General features: G+C 43.9%; 1 protein-coding gene across 2 annotated transcripts in view; it reads left to right on the top strand.

Annotated features, from left to right (window-relative positions):
• LOC138292306 (solute carrier family 26 member 10-like) overlaps nucleotides 1-19796 on the top strand; it is a 208009-nt gene that overhangs the window by 146300 nt on the left and 41913 nt on the right. For both annotated transcript variants that reach the window (XM_069230842.1, XM_069230841.1), the window contains exons 15-17: nucleotides 7515-7597; nucleotides 9565-9619; nucleotides 10593-10699. In XM_069230842.1, coding sequence (XP_069086943.1) covers nucleotides 7515-7597; nucleotides 9565-9619; nucleotides 10593-10699 — 245 coding nt within the window. The remainder of the gene's footprint in view (nucleotides 1-7514; nucleotides 7598-9564; nucleotides 9620-10592; nucleotides 10700-19796) is intronic.

The raw sequence follows: 19796 nt of genomic DNA on the forward strand, positions 1-19796 counted from the left end.
CATCACCACTTTTTCCTACTTAAGATCTTTGCTGTTCCTTGAAAAATACTATCATGGAGGCATAATGGTGTCTTTCATCTTAACCTAGCAAAGTATATTAAACAATTGAAAGTCAACTGATGCAAAATATACTACATCAGCATCAACATTTTTCCACCTATGACCTTGGGTTTCTGCATTTGTTTTTATAGGTACTGTGAGAGCCTGTTTCTTTTCTGAGAAACGGAATTCTAGATTTCAAGGATGTGTTATAAAGGAATGAAAGTGGGTGAGCATCCCCATCATTGCTCCCCAACTCCGTATGATCATCAATAGCTCCTTCAAGACCGCCACCTTCCCTGGGAGCTGGAAACACGCCGAAGTCAATGCCCTTCTGAAGAAACCCAAAGCGGACCCCAAAGACCTCAAGAATTACTGACCCATCTCCCTCCTCCCCTTCCCTGCAAAGGTCATCGAGAAGATCATCAACGGCCAACTGACCCGCTTCCTGGAAGACAACAACATGCTGGACATCTCCCAATCAGGATTCTGGAGGAACCACAGCACCGAGACCGCCCTCATCGCCACAACCAACAACATCAGGACAAAGGTCGACAAGGGCGAAACCGCGGCCCTCATCCTCCTGGACCTCTCGGCTGCTTTTGACACCGTCTGCCACCACACCCTCTGCACTCGCCTCTACGACGCAGGGATCCACCACAAAACTCTTGTCTGGATCACGTCCTTCCTGTTTGGCTGAACGCAGAGAGTCCGCCTTCCTCTCTTCCTGTCGTGTGCCACTAAAACCACCTGCGCGTTCCCCAAGGATCTTCTCTCAGCCCAACTCTTTTTAACATATACATGGCACCGCTCGCCAACATCGTCTGATCCCACAACCTCAACATCGTCTCCTACACTGACGATACCCAGCTGATCCTCTCACTCACCAAGGACCGCGCCACCGCCAAAACCATCCTCCACGATGGACTGCACGCCATCGCCACCTGGATGGAGGAAAGCCACCTCAAACTTAACTCTGACAAGACAGAGGTCCTCATCCTCGGCTCCAACCGCTCAGCATGGGACGACTCCTGGTGGCCAGCCACCCTAGGAACCGCACCAACACCCACCACCCATGCACGCAATCTAGGCTTCACCCTAGACTCATCGCTCACCATGACCCAGCAGGCCAACGCCGTCTCATCTTTCTGCTTTAACACCCTCTGCATGCTTCGCAAGATCTTCAGATGGATCCCCACCGGAACAAGAAGGATCATCACCCACGCTCTTGTCAGCAGCAGACTGGACTACAACAACATGCTCTACGCAGGGACCACAGCCAACCTCCAGAAGAAACTACAATGGACACAGAATGCCTCTGCATGCCTCATCCTCAACATCCCTCGCCACGACCACATCTCAGCCCACCTCAGAGACCTGCACTGGCTCCCTGTCACCAAGAGGATCACCTTCAAACTCCTCATCCATGCTCACAAAGCCCTTCACAACACAGGCCCGGCATACCTCAACAAGCAACTCACCTTCCACACTCCCACCCGCCAACTCCGCTTCGCCAACCTTGCCCTCGCCGCCGTCCCTCGCATCCATCGAACTACAGCCGGCGGCAGATCCTTCTCCTACCTCGCCGCCAAGACGTGGAACACCCTCCCCACCCACCTTCGACAAGCCCAGGACCTGGCTATTCGAACAGTAGCAGTCCTCCCCTCCCCCCCCCCCAGTGCCTTGAGACCCTAGCGGGTAAGTAGTGCGCTGTACAAATGTTTGATTGATTGATCTGTGCAACAGATCTATGATTCTGAGCATGTTACATGAGCTGCTGATTGGCAGAAGGGACAGTCGTTGAGAACTCCACAGATCAGGTCTTAGATCCATATTTCCTTTCCCCACCCTTCCCTTCACTCCCCTCGCACGCCCACATACATGTGGGGGCTAGATAGCTTCAGAACATTATGACAAACCAACTTTTATAGTGGCAATTAACAGGGATTAAAAGAGTATTTGGACCCACGTCTGGGAATTGGTGTTTCTGCACAAATTCCCATAGGGTTTCCCCTTGTCTTTCACATGGAGATATCTCCATGTGAAAAACAACAATTTGTAAATTCCTGTGGGCCCAATAACTCCTCGTACGGGCCCATCGGAAGCATAGCGCCACTTGTAATTGAGGCCCAAGTAGAGGTGATTTTGAACAGATGCATCTTTTCTGCACTGAAGAGATGCGGTTGAGATTTTGTTTTCTTGCAGTCCGGCAGTACAGCATTTTAGTGAAAATGGTCTTCAGCTGTCAGTGTTCACTCTTTAATTCTCTGTTTCCAGAAAAAGTGCTGAGAATTTCGGATGCAGTCTATGTTAAGAAGAGAAAGTCAGCTACACTTGATCGGAAACTGACATACGTTCCCCTAAGAGTTCTAGAAGGAGTTAGCAAAATATTGTTTGGAAGATCAAAAACACGTACACGTTTGTCATCAATAACAAACTCCCTAAAGTAAATTTACAGCATTTTAGAGAATGTATCAATGCCTAAGTTATGAAAAACGTACTACAAGCCACAGAATATCAGAGACAAAACTTATTGCAACTTGTATTTCAAAAACTGTAAAATTTGTAACACAATTGCTTTTAAAATCAGGGAGAATCACTCAGTGAGTTCAGCACTCGACACTGAAAAGTATGTTGTTTTAAATGACGTGACTTAAAGTCCGGCAAGGCAGACTCAGCCGCTCATCCTTCTGAAGTCAAAAAAGTGAGTATTTTAAATTGTCTAATAGTAACACCTTTTCCATATTATTTAGCTGGATCCACAGAAATCATTTATGACTTTCTTCAACCCAGGGCCTCAGGAGGAAATATCCAAGCTATGCCCTCGTTATGTGTGCCCCATTTATTTTGGGGTCTGTAACAAAAATTGCCGGGCTCAGCCAAATTATAAATTTTGGTGTTTTGAAAGGACATTTCAGATACAGGAATCGGACAGAAACACCAATTTCCACATGGTATTCCCCCCAAAACATGTAATCCCTTTTATTTCTCAGCTCATGGATTGTTAGCTCCAAGCATCTACTTTGCTTGTGGAATCATCTTGCATGAAAAAAGGTTTTTCCTTTCTTACCAGCAACATAAATACATGAATTCCTTTTTCCCTACCTGATCCCACATTGCTTAGTTTATGTGGCTACAACATATCAGCCTATCCTTGGAGCAAAGGGCTTGACTTATATCTTGGCAGAGAGGGAATTACATTGCAATGGTGACAGAGTTCTCTCCCCGCCAAGACTATTGTCCGCCTTCCTGATTTAAATAACGGCGGACCATAGTTAAATGATGGCAGATACTACCCTGTCCCCACTGTGGTCATACTCATCCGATGGCCTGACAGAGTAGGGGCCATTGGAGGTGTGGCTATATGTCAGACCATCTAATTTAGATGGGCGGACATGTAGTCGTTTTTCCGTGCCAGTTACCACCAGGAAAAGCCTGGAAGAAAAGGGGCACTGAAAAGCCATCAATACCCCCGTCCCCCTGGGAGGAAACTCCCATGTAACTTTGACGTGCGGTTCTGGTTCTGTCATGTTTGATGGGGCGGTCCATCAAGGTTCCAAAGAACTGGCAGAAACCATGGTGATGGTGGTTTTTCTCAATGCTTGAAATGTCTGCTGAGCCAGCAGACATTTTATAATTTGGCAGACGGCAACTCGGTTGGGGTGATGGAGTCATTTACTCTGTCACCCTGGTGGAGGATGGACGATCTGACAAATTATAAATCAGACCCTGACTGTGGAACCTCTGGATCACCAAGTCAGAGCTGGGCCAAGCCACTTCCTATTCAGGAGACTTTTTGAAACCAAACCTTTCATTGCTACATTTGCCTACATTCACCTGCTGATCAATTGAACATTACAATAAACAAAATGTTGCTCATTACCAGGAATCTAGCTCCTGGTGACTGTGTATGGTTCATCGTGCTCTGACGTCTGCACAAAAAACACAAATGTGCTACAAGTCATCACAAGATGATATATGCCTCTTTACAAATTATCTAAACAAATTACTAAAGAAATAATTTCCGGACACAAACTGTGTTCATTTGGGGGACATGTTTACATGTTTCCCTCTATTGGAAGCGACACTTTCTCCAGAAGAAGAATTGGTCAGTATTATAAATGGGGTCTCTAGTTGGCAGTGGTTTGCATCCAGTCCAATTAGGGACCCTCACTCTAGTCAATGTGAGTGAGCCATACAACTAAGAAAACCCCTGCTCACCCCCTTGGTAGCCTGGCAAGAGCAGTTAGGCTTATCTCAGAGACAATGTGTAAAGTATTTGTGCACACACACAGGACCACAGTAAAAATACCACAAAAGTACTCCACACCAGTTTAGAAAAATAGCCAATATTTATCTGAATAACACAAGACCAGGACAGCAAAAATTCCAACAACAAGGAAAGATATGAATTTTCAAAGATTAAAGTTCAGTATAGCGCTTAGAAACACAATAGCTCCAACTGGGGCTATCATGACGTAGCTGACGGAGTCATTCCCAACAGTCCAATGCCACTCACAAGGGAGTGCGGGCCGGTCATGGAGTTGCACTGACCCCAGGTACAGTACCTTTGAAAATGATTAAACAAAGACGTTGCATGGAATTGGGGAGGTGATGCATGGCTGGAGACAGAGAATCGGACAGCGGTGCCGGTTCCGAAGTCACACTGGAGTCGATGTACTTGGTTTCTTCTTGGTTTCACCAGAACTCACTCCCAGGGGCCCAGGAACTGGATTTGGCACCACTGGGCGTGTCTGGACTCCCAGCAAGAGAGCCCATGTGCTGGCAGATGAAGTCTTTGATGTCCCTGAGACTTCTAACTGGAGGCAAACTCTGTCCAAGCCCTTGGAGAACCTTTGGAAGCAGGATGTAAAAAGCAAAGTTCAGTCCTTTCACTCCCAGGACAGAAGCAGCAAGCAGCAGGCCAGCACAGCAAAGCAACAGGCAGAATGGCAGTCCCTCCTACAGCATCCATCTCGTTTCTGAGAAGTTAAAGAAAATCCAAATGTGTATATATAGGGAGGCAAAGTCTCCACAAACCCTCCAGATCTCGTGCTGAGATCTGATTGAATGCCAACACTTCGACAAGGAAGTGTTGGCAGCCATCTTGGGACTTGGCTTCAGCTGAGTCCCAGAAAAAAAAAGATGAAAAAGAACAAGAGGGGACAGGGTAGGAACACATTGACCCCTTAGCTCCTGTTCTGGGGTCCCAGAGGTAACCCCCTCCCCACCCCTAGCAAAAAAAGGATTTAAAAAACAGATTTTGGCGGAAGTCACAGTGGATCTGGCGAAATTTAAAAGAAACAAACAAGTGCGGGCTCCTGCTTTTGTTTGTGTGAGGCCCTCGGGTGGGCCCGGTCCCAGGGGAATTAAAATGATCAAAGGGGAGGCTGCCCCAGCCCCTCGCAGCCCCGGGGACCACCATCTCCCCAGGGCAGAACTTTAAATGGAATGTAGGAGGGGCCGTCTGCCCCCCCACAACCCTGGGGACCACCACCTCCCCGGGACACATCTTTAAATGGAATGTGGGGGGCACCTGCCCCCCCCGCAGCCCCAGGGACGAACACCTCCCCAGGTCAGAAATTTAAATGGAATGTGTGGTGGCTTCCCAGCCCCCCCGCAGCACCAGGAACCTCTATCTACCCGGAATGTGGGGGGCCTCGTGGTCCCTCTGCAGCCCGAGGACTGCCACCTCCCCGGGGATCATTTTAAAAAAGATAGGGGTGTCTGTTTTGGATCCCCAGGCCCCCACCTCACCAGGGCTGTTTTTTGGAGGGGGCCGTGCGGCCCCTCTCTTGGTGCCACTGATGGCCCTTGGGACCACCTCCACAGGGCCAGTTCCTGCTATGTCCGGTGGTGCTTTGACAGCTGCTGCCAAGTCAGAGTAAATCAGCAGCTTGCAGCAACAGAGAGCTGTCAAACAGCTCTCACTTGCTGTGAGCTGAGATTTTCGCTGCCTGCAAAGATGCAGGCAGAGAAACAAAGGTAACATTGCTCTCACAGAGAGGGAGGTCCCTCTCTGTGATAGCAATGCGGGTCCCACAGGAGGTGGGGAGCCGGCTAGGACCATGGGTGTCTTCAGGCTCCCCCTGCGGGCCCCAACATTGTCACTGGGTGCCAGGGGGGTACCCAGGTCACATTGCTGGGCCCAGGGAAATGGGGTCCCTGAGGACAAGATCGGCTTGGGGAGGGGGGCTGTGCAACCTCCCCCATTTTTTTTTTACATATTTAGGCCTGGAGAGGGAGCCCCGCGGCCCCATCCCCAAAACAAAAATACATATTTAGGCCACAACCTGGGTGATTGATGGGGTCCCCGGGGCGGAAGTTGGCCCAGAGGGGGGCCACAGAGCCCCTCTCCCCACCAAACAATCAATACATCAACACCAGGCCCTGGGCGATGGGATTCCTGAGGCTGAAATCGGCCAGGGGAATGGGGCCACACAGCCCCCCTTCCCAAACAAAAAAAATATTTTAAAAGGATGGGTCCAGGGAATAGGATCCCCAGGGCCAAAATCGGACAGGGGAGGAGGGGCCACGCAGACCCATGGCCACCTCCTGCTGCAAAGGCAGCGTGGGGTTGGGTGATTCGGGTGGTTGGCCGCAGGAACAGGCCGCAGGCCACACCCTGGGGACAACCACACCGTGTGTGGTGCAAACTTTGCGGATTATAGGGGGTTGGCCCCAGAACCTGGCTGCGGGCCAGCCCTGCGGCCAACTGTGGTTGGATTAACATATAGTAATGAAAATTACTTTACGTTAAAAAAAACATAGAAATTCACTGAAAAAACAAAGATTACAGGAACGTTATAGTCAGGAAATAGAATTTAAAAAAATAGAAGTTCACTGAAAAAAACAGAGCTTACAGGGACGTATAGTTAGGCTCACATTTTAAATGTACGAAACCATAGAAGTTCACCTTTTATAGTTAGAGTTATCTAAAGTAGCTATAACTCGTGCCCTAAGGTATAACTCACGCCTTTGCCATGCACTGCTAATTACCAAACAAATTATGGCACTCGTGACATCTTTGATAACATCACTGATAATATCAATGTAATATTTGCACTACAATTTCTGACAAAAAACTGCAATGCGGGAACGCGAGTTATAGTTATCTTAAGGTACCGGTTATAGTTACTCGGACTACCACACTTGTAATGAGGCCCTAAGTATGATTCATTCATAGAAATTCAGGAGTCAGTCAAACCTTAAGCAGGAATAATTGTAAGGTGCAACTACTCAAAGATACAGCTTTGTGAATCGGGGGCACAGGGCTGGTCTTAAAGTTCCTCATGGGGCAAATGCAACGGCGCCAAACTCTCGCCCATATACAGTTCTCACAACACAATGAATACATTTTTTATGAGGTTGTGGTTCCTTAGATTGAACCTTACTCCTGGAGATGTCCTGACTGGTTTGGTCATGATAAGATGGATTGTCCCAACCACATTAATGATGATTCTATTCTAATCCAGACTCTGAAGACATCAAATCTGTCATTGTCAACTGCAGCGGCATCATCTTTATTGACGTGGCTGGCGCCAGGCTATTCCTTCAGGTAATATACTGATATTTACGGAACATTGTATCACTAGAATTTGCTGCGAATAAGAAAGTCTGCTGATGGTTCACTAGTTGATTTTCAGTGCATTCTGTTTCTTTGAGGCTACTCACTGGAGTATTGTAATATGCAGATTCTGGAACTAAAAAGGCCAAACAAATCAACACAACTGTTTCAAAATTAAGTCTAGGTATCATTTGTGGAATTTTACTCTTTTATGCCTTTACCCAGAACCAGCTACCCTTTCACAGGTATTATCCTTCTCTTGGGAAACATCCTTGTTTCAACTGCCCCGAGGTGATCATATATTTATATTTTTCCTATATTCAGTGAACACTTTCCTTATGTTAAGAATCATCAGCGTTTTAAGACATTTAGGGCCTCAATACGAGTTTGGCGGTCTACTCATGATGGCGTTCAGAACACCACACTCCTGACGGTCCAACTGCCAGATCACAACCCTGGTGATCAGACCGACACCACTGCCAAGATCATGGATCCTGATGGGGTAGTGGCAGTCGGAGCCATGGCCAGCCACGGTGGGGCCCATGGCAGTACTGCCGTGCTAATCACAAGTCTACTTTCGGCCAGCATTTCCATGACAGTTTAACTACCATCGAAAGACTGGTGGAAGGCCAGTGCTGGGGGCCACCATGCCAGCACCCTTCAAATGTACACTGTATGCTCTGCAGATAGTGCGCATTCCAAGGGTGCTGCTGTGCGAAGACATTGGACTCGGCTCTCTTAAGGGATCTAAGGCCAATGCTGTGGCAGTGTTTACGCGGGCTTACCGGCAGAAACTTCGTAATACAATGTTTCTGCCGGTCAGCCAGGTGGAAACATCATAATACGAAGGAGGGTGAGGCAGTCAGTATGATAGTGGTCTCATTCCCTGTCTTTGGCGGTCCGTGTGTCGGACAGCCAAAGTCATAATGAGGCCCTTAGACTGGGAATGCTCTGTGTCATAAACTAAACAGGATGCACGTTACGGCTCAGGCCCTACTCCTTTTTTTTTAAAGAGACATTTTTCAGTACCGTTCTGTTAAAGGCAGAACAATGTATCAATTATATCAAGCACCCATGTAAACCAATAGACAAAATAGACTGAAGCCAGTGATGGGATTCGAGTGGACGCAGAAGATAGTCATACTACCCATCTGGGGCCTGTCGTACCCTGTAGGATATTAAGAAAATTAAAAAATCCTGTGGTGCCTGTAATATGTTGATGTAGGTAATGCAATGGTTTATATTTACTGTAATGGGGAGCTCGTGCTTGTATGATGTCACTTGCATCAGGAAGGTGTCTTGAGGGTTCTTAGAACTTCTGGTCATTTGACCTGGAGTCCTTGGAATCAGCTGGTCACTTCCTGGTTGTGGGTTTGTTACTTTGGATTCTTCTTCAATAAATATAATCACTTTTATATATTTATTCCTTGTGGGATTTCTTCCGTTCTACAAACCATCCCACTACAGTACCCTAAGGAGGTATGAACTCAAGCATTTAAAAAGATCCTACATTGTCTACAGTGGTTATGGATTTCTCCACCAGGCATGTTCAAGAATCCTAACATACACTGAGGGGCAAAACAGGTAACCTGCAGGACATTTTAAGCAAAAAATAATAAGAAAAAGGCACAATACACTTGGGCCCATATTTATACTTTCTTTGTGCCGTATTTGCGTCATTCCTTTATGCAAAAGCAGCGCAAACTTACAAAATACAATTATATTTTGTAAGTTTGCGCCGCTTTTGCATCAAAAAATGACCCAAATGCGGCGCAAAAAAAGTATAAATATGGGCCTTGGGATCTGGAATTTCAAAAGGTTTGGAAGGCCTATACATTTCTTAATCAGTTTCATGTTTAGGTAATTTGAAATTCCGACAAAAGGTTCACTTAGGATTCATGGTGGCACAGTGGTATGTCCTTCCTCCTTCATTACTGCCCGTGTTCTCTCTTTTGCAGATGTGCATTGAATGCAATAAGGCTGGTATTCATCTTTACTTAGCTGGCTGTAACGGTAAGAAAATCTTAATTATTATAAACTAGCTAACTTCTTCAATTATTATTATAGGTTTTTTTTATAGGGCAACCAACTCCTGATATGGTAACAAGATGCCATTTGCAGAGGTGTATCAAAGACATACGCAAGCTTTTTTTATTGTCCTTCATATAAAGGAACCAGGGGAAGTATACTGATTATCCCCTTTAGGGAACCGCAGTATTGAGGATGTCAAAGGCCTCTTAAGAATACAAGCTAGTGTGAATAGGTCAACAACTCTTGAGTAAAAATCGATTAAAGCGAAAATCCGAACAAGACCCAAAAGATGAAAACCCAATGAAGAATCCAAATTTAGATCGGCCCCTACAAGGTTTTTGTTTTCTCAATTAGGTCACCTTGAATTCTTGACTGTAGGTTAGACTATTGAGTCTATCTTCATGGGTTGATTTCTCGATCCTAGTAGGATTCTTTGATGAATTTTAACCATTTAGTGTAAGATGATTTGTTCTAAACAGTTTGACCTTTTAACTCTAGACATTATTGTCTCTTGGCTTTTCACCTACTGTCCCAGATTCAGCTTTTCAGGCCTTTACATTTCTCAACCCCGTAAAGATGCTAAATGTGTTGAGAACCTGGTAATTCAGGTTTCTCTGCCTTTGATTTTTAACGTCTTGGAAAAACAAGCTATCGATCTTGCAGGCCTTTGACTTCTTAATTAATTGCAGCACATCAATGGCCTTTCACCTTTCAACTCTATGTGAAGCTCTTTCAATACTTTCATACTTTTGCACATACCATGCCTAGGACATTTTCACAAAAAGGTGATTTACCTTACAGTTAAACATTGTTCTATCGTGAAGATTACCCAAAGAAGTAAATCAACGTTTCAGCTGTGGATGCAGATAGAGATGTATAAATGGTGCAACTAACGTTTTGCTGACATTATGTAATCTTTTTCCTTAACATACCAACTCATTCTCTGTTCCTTTAGACAGTGTCCTGAAGACCCTGAAATGCAGCGGACTCATGGAGCACCTTAGTGCCCAACAGGTCTTTGTGACGGTTCATGATGCTGTTGTGTATGTAGAACATGCCGCGGTAAGTGAGAACAATAGGACCACTATAGCTCAGTTCAGGAAGCCCCCAGACAAACATAGAAAATTATAACCCATAAAATATGCCCCTTTAAACATGAATATGCAAAATATGTCATTGTTTTTTTTCAAATTACCCAATAAGCTTACTTTTAGTTTCTGGATACATTTTGGGAAGGCTTTTTTACCTTTAATTTTTCAACACAACCTGATCTGTGACAACCTAAAATAATTAGTCCGTTGTTAAGTAGCAATATTTTTGATTGACATTTTTATAAGTAAATGTTGAAAGTGGTGGCTAGTAAAACAACATTACATTTTAATAATCGCTCATTTCCATGATTTTATTTATTTTGTACTTTTATACAACAGTGTCCCAAAACACATTCAGCAGAAATTAGGCCACACAAGATCATATAAAGGTATAAAACAAAATAAACAAAACAAAACAATTAAGGTCACCTTATACTAAAATATACCAGTGAAGAATAACAAAATAAACCAGTGCAGAGTAGTAAGATGGGTATGTATGGGTATATTCAGACATTTCACAAACTTAGAAGGTGTGTCACATTCATTTACCTAATATGTTTGTTCGCGACTGCGAGTACTAGTCTACAAGACATGCCCCTGGTTGAATTCATTGTGACAACTGCTTCAGAGCATGGGGAGACGAGCAGTTCCAAGTAAGACCGGTGGAGAGAGGATAGGGTTTAAACGTTTCAAAATGTGTGAATCAGAAATTCAAAAGTGGTATGGAGTGACAGCGCCGATGTGGTGTGAGTAGTCATTAGGAGCATCAACGGTGCCTATACTGGAGCGTGCGCTGGTAGGGATGATGGGACACCTGGACTGTTAGACTTTAGGTGGACGTGAAATCAAAAGTGTTGATTCTTAGACTGACCTGGAACTGTGAAAAGATTGTAGCATAGGCTGTAGTACAGAAACTCACTGAAAAACAGATAACCAGAGGGAGGAAACATAATTCTCTTAAGGGCCAATTCCTTATCATCTATTTGTATTACAGGCATGAATGGGTGGCTAAGATTTCTACTATCTATTTAGGGACCTAGTCACAAACTGAATATTGTATTACTACTAACATACTACAAAATGCTATTCACAAACCTTCTTGCTGAGATCTCCCCATCAGCGGCAGACATCTCTGCAATTGTATGCTTACATTTTATAGTGAATCTAGTAGGGACAGCAGAGTAGCTGGAATATGCAGAATACATGCTGCTAAATGGGAGTGGTAATGGAGAGTTAACAAGGGGTTGATAAGGAAGGAGTTCAGGAAGGGACATGCACCCAGCCAGATAAGCAAGCCCATTACTATTCCCAAACTGCCCTTCTATAGTTATTACAGCGAAAAATAATCGAAATCTGTAGTAAATGTACTCCAGCTCTGAGCTGGAGTAATTACAGCACCATCCATCGCCAAACCCTGGTACTGCAACACCCTCTAGTAGAAAATAATGAAGAAAGGGACTAAACAAAAACCATATGGGAAATAATGTCTAAATAAATAATACAATATATTTAAAATTGTAGATAGATTCTTTTTAATGTTAAGACAATTGTCCATAAATAAAACATAATTATTATTTTATTTTAAAATATTTATTGACTTGTTTTTCATTTAAAACCTAATGTAACATTAATATTTATTAAAAATGATATATATATATATATATATATATATATATATATATATATATATATATATATATATATATATTATTGACTTTTTGTGGGAATTTTGTCTTAATTTACACTTCAGATTTTATTAATTTATTATTTTTAATTTAAAATCAAGTTACTGCTGAAACAATTTTCAATAATTTTCTACATCAAAAAACATCATATTATAATATATTATTATTATATACAGTTATGTAATATTCCTATATAACATAAAACTGTTTTTTTCTATGTTTTAAAAAAGTTTTGTAAGCTTGTTCCTGTACTATACAATAAGGAGATCACTGCCCCGGTTACGAAGGTCTCCAGTGTGCAGAACATCAAATATGGTCATAACGTCAGTATTAACAAGCATTGGCTTAGCCAATGGGTCTCGCTTGTGCAGCAATCCGCGAGCTATTGGCATTGTCAATGTCAATGTCTTTTAGCCGTGGGTTATGGAGTGGAGTGGATGTATGTGGTGTGGAGTGGAATTATGTGGGTTGTATTGTAATTGTTTGTTGTGGAATTGTGTGGCATGGAACTGTGTGTTGTTGAGGAGAGTTATATGTAGTGGAATTATGTGGCATTCTGTGCATTGGAATTATGTGGATAGTAATTATGTAGTATTGAGTGTACTTGAATTATGTGGAGTGGAATTGTGTGACTTGGAGTGTAATTATGTGTAGAGGTATTGTGTGTCATGGAGTGGCATGTAGTAGAGTGGAATTAAGTGGTTAGGTGGTGAAAATTATGGCATAATATGTAATATTGTTGTGGATTGGATATATGTGGTGTGGAGTGGAATTTTGTTGTGGAGGGGAATTATGTTGTTTGGTGTGGAATTGTGTGGTGTGGAATTGAATTGTGCGGAGTCCAAATGTGAGGCGTGGAACTGTGTGAAATTCAGTGAAATTATTTTGAGTTGAATTATGTGACATGGTGTGAAATGTATTTATGTGGTTTGTTGTTATGTGGCATTGAGTTGATATATGTGGGGTATATTTATGTAGTACTGAGTAGAGTGTAATTATGTGGCGTTCAATTATGTGGTGTTGAGTAGTATTATGTGGAGTGTAAATATGTTGTGTGGTATGGAATTGTGTGGCACTGAATTGTGCGTTGTAGATTTGTGTGGTATGTGGAATTATGTGGCATGTGTGGAGTGGAATTATGTGGAGTTTAATTATGTGGCATGGCGTAGAATGGTATGTGGTGTGGAAGTACGTGGCATGGGGCAAATATTCATTTTGTGAAGTTTAAGTATGTGCTTTGGAGATGGGTGGATATATGTGAAGTGTAAATATGTGGCAAGAAGAGGAATTATATGGTTGGAGTGGGATTATATGTAGTGGAATTATCTAGAATTGAATTGTGTTGTGTGGAGTCTAATTATATGGTTTGGAGTGGAGTGAAATTATGTTGCGTTGAGTGGTATTATGTGGCATAGAGTGGATTGCAATTATGTGGCATGAAGTGGAATGATGTGGAGTCGAAGTTTGTGTAGCTGAATTGTGATGTGTGTAAATATAAGATGTTTAAATGTGTAGTTGAAGTATGCAGCGAGGATTTGTGAGTTGTGGCACTGTGTGGCAAATCGTGTGGTGTTGAAATATGTGAAGTTGAATGCTTGCTGTTCATCTACTGCAGTGCATGGGAGTGCATGCTTATGGGAGGTGAGATGTTGTTGTTTCCCTTTTCTAACCTGAAACTAGCATTCAGCAGCTGTTCCGGGCCAACCACCAGCCTCACACCCCCCTCACAACCACACTCCCCCCCCCCCCCACCCCCGTGAGAGCGCTTGAGTTTTGAGCTGCTTGCAGCTTCAAGCGGTTAGATTTATCACCGCTTTGAGGTTTTACCTTGGGCTCTGCTGGTGGAGGGGCATGGTGATAAAAGGTGAGGTAAGTTCTTTGGGTCTGTGTTGAATGAGGCATGCCTTGTTTTAGGATCCTGTATTGGTAAAGTCAAACCTGATTGCCCTTTGTTTAAACAGGGCTTAAGAGGCGGTGGTGCAAATATCCACGTGCAAGCTCTGAAAAGGCCAGGCAGCCTTTGTTTCTGCTGACTTTGTTGTGAAATAGCGCTTCATAAAGTATCTAGGCCTTTAGTAAACAACTACAAAGCAGGCAAAAGCAAACACAGATTTAGGGTCAGCCGTAGTAAAATACCGCACTTATTGCAGAACGGGCATGGTTTGGGAATTTGCATTATTTGCTAGGAGGAATCAGAAAAGCAGTTCTAAGGAAGGGCACATTTCTAATAAAATATCAGATATTTTTTATTATAAAACATTTCAGGGGAAATAATGTGGCGCAGCTGCTAGAGCCGCTGACCTTGGAACTGGGAAACCACCTTTTTATTTATTGTTTCAGCTACAAGCCTTACAATAATATAAAACAGTATACATAAAACAATAAAAACATAGCATATATAAAAACAAGTAATCATTAGATAAAAAAGCAACAGCGAAAGAGCAGCTCCACACAAGGCAGTTCACTGATTCATAAAACCACACCTTGCACATGTATATACAAATGCAGTACCGCCATCTACGACTACAAAGGCCAACCCCCATCTAGGAACTTTGAAAGGGGGACTGAGGGAAAAAGTGCTTGTACATATAATTGTTATCGACAAGACATTGAAAAAAAGAAATTACTGGGGCCAACACTCGTTGTACGGAAGATATTAAAAAGGAGATACAAGGCGAAGGTGCTTGTGCATACAACAGTTACCTACCGCATGACATTAAATGTAACTGCTGAGGCTGGCCACATATATACAGGACTACTTCCATCACACAGAAACGAAAAAGTTGGGGGCTTATAGAAATCTTACGATTCAGTCAACCTCAGCTTCGCTGGTAACTCCCTCAAGCAGGACCAGGCAGCCAATATATGAGGCTATCGAGTTATGTGCACTAATGTTGGTGGGCCTTACATAAAGTGCTAGTGCAGCTTCGACACAGTTTGCCCCTCTAGATTTAAAAATAGAGTAAAGCCACTCTTGCCGAGCCACATCAATTTTTTTGCAAAACAAGGTGAAGTGGGCAACATTGTCTACCTCTTCAAGGCTACAATTACAATACTCTAGTCCAGCCACTAGCCTAGGAGTATGGTCTAGATAACCTCTTAGTGGCAGTATTGCCAACTTATATTTTATAAACAGAGAGCACTTCATTTCAGGGTATGGCAGGTCCAGGTAATCTAAAGGGGCAGGATCAAAGCGTTATTAAACTAGTATCTTGTAATTGATTCAGGCCTAAGTTCCTGATATATCCTTGTCTTATTGAATGTGCGGAACTGGTCCTTGAAACGGCCTGAAGGGTCCTGTCCGACTCTGCTGGGTTCCCCCCACAAAGCCTCTAGATGAAGGTTTCCTGAGACCTTTTTAACATGAGACCCCCACGAATGCCCCCTAAATCTGCCACTCGAAGTGACTTCTTCGAGAATTTCCAGATGCACTACTGCCTTTAGAGTTACATACTAACCTTACCCAGTATGATACTGGCCTTAAGGCTGCTAATTCTGACAGGCTAAGCTCGGCAAAGAGTGCCTTCAAGGAGGTTCCCGGCCCTCACCCCAAAAAAGATCTTAGAAAATTATTCTCAACTACTTGTAGGCCACTGGTGTTTGCATATCCCCAAAGCTCCGCCCCATAGAGTGCTGCTGCTACTGCCTTTTGGGCGTATATTTCCAAGATGGTACTGATACTTCTGGCGCCAGCCTTGTGTCTAAACTTTAATATTACCTCAGCTGCTTACTTTAGGACTATAGCCGCCTTCTGTACATTTCTGTCCCAATTTAAGTTATCCAAAACCCGCACACCGAGGTAGTCAAAATGCTTGGTAGCATCAATTGGTTCACCATCAGTCACTAGTTTTCTCCTAAGGCTAGGAGATGGCCACAAGGCCATACTCATAGCCTTACTACAGTTAATAGTCCGTGATTTTTCCTCGCAATACGTTGCGAAGCAACCAAGTAGCCTGTGGGTTGCATTTTCTGTACCCACCATAAGCACAGCCTCATCCGCAAATAATAATATTGCGACCCTCCTACGGCAATGATAGGAACATATAGCTGCTCTTCTAGGAGATAGTCAACCACATCATTCAGAAAAAGGCTAAAAAGTAATAGCGCCAAGTTACAGCCTTGCCAGATGCTCTTTTGAACCTGGAAGGGGGCTGTACACTCCCCATCCGTCCTGTATCTCATTCTGGCCATATTACCCAAGTGCAGTGCCGCTATAGCTTTAACTAGGGAAACATCAACCCCTAAGCCTAGCAGTGACCTCCATAGTTTGTCCGTATCCACTGAATCGAAGGTCGCTTTTAGGACTATAAATACCAAGTACAGCGAAGACCTACTGATTACTGTAAATTGATGTGAAATCATATAGAGGCGAATAACCTGATCAATAGTTCCTATAGGGGCCCTGAAGCCAGCTTGCACTTCTGTCATAGCATCCTGGGCATCTACCCATCCCTCCAGGTGGTTAAGTAAGACTCTCCCTAAAACTTTCTCAGCTCCATCGAGGAGGGAGATCAGCCGATAGTTAGCAGGACAGCCTTGATCGCTGTTCTTGTGAATCGGGACAGTAGTGGCAGATCACCAGGACAAAGGCACTTCATTCCCCCCGAGGGCTGCATTAAACACTTTGGTGAGGAGACTAGCCCAATAATAGGGCACCTCACAATAACACGGGCACCAAATCAGGGCCAGGAGCCATATGCTTCTTCATAGCACCCAGTGCTCTGATTACTTCAGAATTAGTATTTCTATTACATTAGGACAGGGGGCAGGACATCTCGCATCAACATGGGATCCAAGGGGCCAACCGAAGTACTACTATGTAAGGTACTAAAATGGTGAACCCAAACAGATGGACCAATGCAAGTTTCTACAGCATTTACAGATGGACCAATGCAAGTTTCTACAGCATTTACCATCCCTTTCCCACCCTAGCTACCAATTCATAGAATTTATTGGAATTATTCTCAGCTGCGTCCTCCCTCAATTCTGCCCATAGAACCTTTTGGTAAAACAATTTCTTGGCGGCTAGAAGACACTTGTAGTCTCTTCTACACTCTTTAAATTTCTCTTCGCTAGTGCAGCTATCATGGCACTGTGCTAAGACATAGGAAACATCTCTTTACATCCTTGCACACTCCTTGTCGTACCAACCCTTCCACCCCAGCCGCTCCCCTCTGTTAATACTGACTACCTTAGATGCTGCAGGCTTAGACTACAAGGCTCTCAACTTGCTTACCATCTTGTCAGATGTTGCTAGGATCGGGGGCTATCACTGGTCAAAGTGTCAATAGTTGGTGGTCCATAGTAGGCCACTATATTTTTGAGTTGATTGCGTTCTTGCAGATACTTCTCACCATTCCACCTTATTCTCCTTCTACAATTGGATGGGACAATCTCACACCCATAATTCCTCTGCCTTGTCGCGCTTTCCAATGACGATCATCCTCATACTAAGGACAAGTGGGTTGTGATCACTCTCCACTCTATTAATCACAACCCTGTCAAGGATGGATTCCCAGGCTTCCACATTAACAATTGCATAATAAGTCCCTGAAGAACTTCTCCCATTGTTTAAGGTTGCCTTGGCAGCACCATCCGACTTGGTGCGGCCATTTACAAAGCGGAGTTGATAATTTAACAAGAGATCAGTGAATGTCTCAGCCTTTCTTGTGCCCATAAGGTGACTTATAGCTGACTCAGGGATTCCTAGGCTTTGATAATCTGTCAGGATTTCATTATTATTGATGGCATTGCAGGGTTGTGTCTTAACATTTCCACAGATCAGCATCAGATTCTTGACTCTTTTACCCCCCCCCATTAGTTTGTCATCTATCGCAGCCTGTATAACACTTCCAATATATGCAGAACAGTCATTCCAGAGCGCCTGAACCTCCGGCGACCAGCCTGGTGGGATATATATATTCAGGATGTCAACCCACTCTTATATCTCCCCCAGGCCTAAGTCTCACATGCTGGATATTAGCAGAAAGCGACAGAGATAACAGATCGACTTGCTCTACTTTACAGTTTAGCTTACACAAAACCCATACTGAGAGACCACCAGATGGCCGCCCTTTCCTAGAACGGGCAGCCATTATGTCAAACCCCAAGAACCCATGTACACTTATTTCACCCAAGGGCCCAGGTTTCTTGGAAGAAACAAATATTGTGTAAGCTGACAAATTCTAACCAGTCATTATCCTCAATTTTGCTAGCGAGGCTTGCTATGTTCCAAGACAAAATTTGTATTCATTCCCCTTCCAAGTTATTACAAGGGAAAGCTTTAGAAACGGTATATGCAGGGGAAATGGCAGATTAGAGGGAGGAATCCTTCTTTACTCAGTCAAATCTCACTCTAGTAGGGGCTCCTGTGTCTCTAGCCAGTGCTGCCTCTATCCGTGACCAGTCTGCACAGTTGTTTCCAAGTTTTTTCTCGCCATGGTTGGAAATCTGGCTTTGCCTACTGTTTTTTCAGTAGTAATCGTGAGGGTCTCAGGCACTCTATTTACATCAGCCGAGGACCCCCTCATTGTTCCCATTGCTGCAGATCCATAGCCGTATGGGCTGCCAGTGAGCTGGGAAACCAGATTTGACTATCGTCATCGGGTTAACATCCTGTGATTTTAGGCAAATCACATAATCTCCCCGGTGCTTACCAAAAACAAAAGTGTCCTTCTGTAACATACCGGTTGCTCATGTAAAGCACTCCAATACCTTCAGATCAAGTTTGAGCTACATAAAAAACTGCACCAAAAAAAATGTACCCCTAAAACATATAAAGCAAACACTATGAAGCTTTAGCAACAAGGCAACATAAAAATAAATCACCTGGAACAATGTGGCACCAGTCTAGAACAAGCCTGAGCACAAATTAGGCCAAATTCAAATAATACAGCATTATAAGGGAGGAAGTCTGTTCTGAAAAGCATGGCAGGGAACTATGTGACATTTCATCGGACATAGCACTGTACCTTCAAGAGCGCTTTTCAGCTGTGTATGTTCATGGCTGCAAGGAGGCTAAAAAGACTAGTGTTTAGTATGTTGCTAAGCTAGACAGGAGGCAGGGTTTCATGGAGGCAGGTTGCTCGGCAAGGAGCTCGGAAAGGAGAGGACAGCAGTCACCCACAAAAGTCAGGCAGGGTTTTGTGCAAAGGGGCACATGCAGGGGACTCTTGCTAGGTTTAGTACAGGGGCGACCTTGCCAAGTACCTGGAGGACTACATGTTGAAGCTGCCAATGTCCAACAGACAAATCTTGGAAAACAGGATGCCATTCACGAAGAGGCATGGAGGACAGCTAGTCCAGTTAAAAATGCACGCATAATTTGAATTTATTCTGCTTAATTATCATAAATGCCTTAAGTTGGAGAGAAAGAGGCGTTCG

Source organism: Pleurodeles waltl, chromosome 4_2 (genome assembly GCF_031143425.1).
Source record: "Pleurodeles waltl isolate 20211129_DDA chromosome 4_2, aPleWal1.hap1.20221129, whole genome shotgun sequence".
In the NCBI taxonomy this organism is placed as follows: Eukaryota; Metazoa; Chordata; class Amphibia; order Caudata; family Salamandridae; genus Pleurodeles; species Pleurodeles waltl.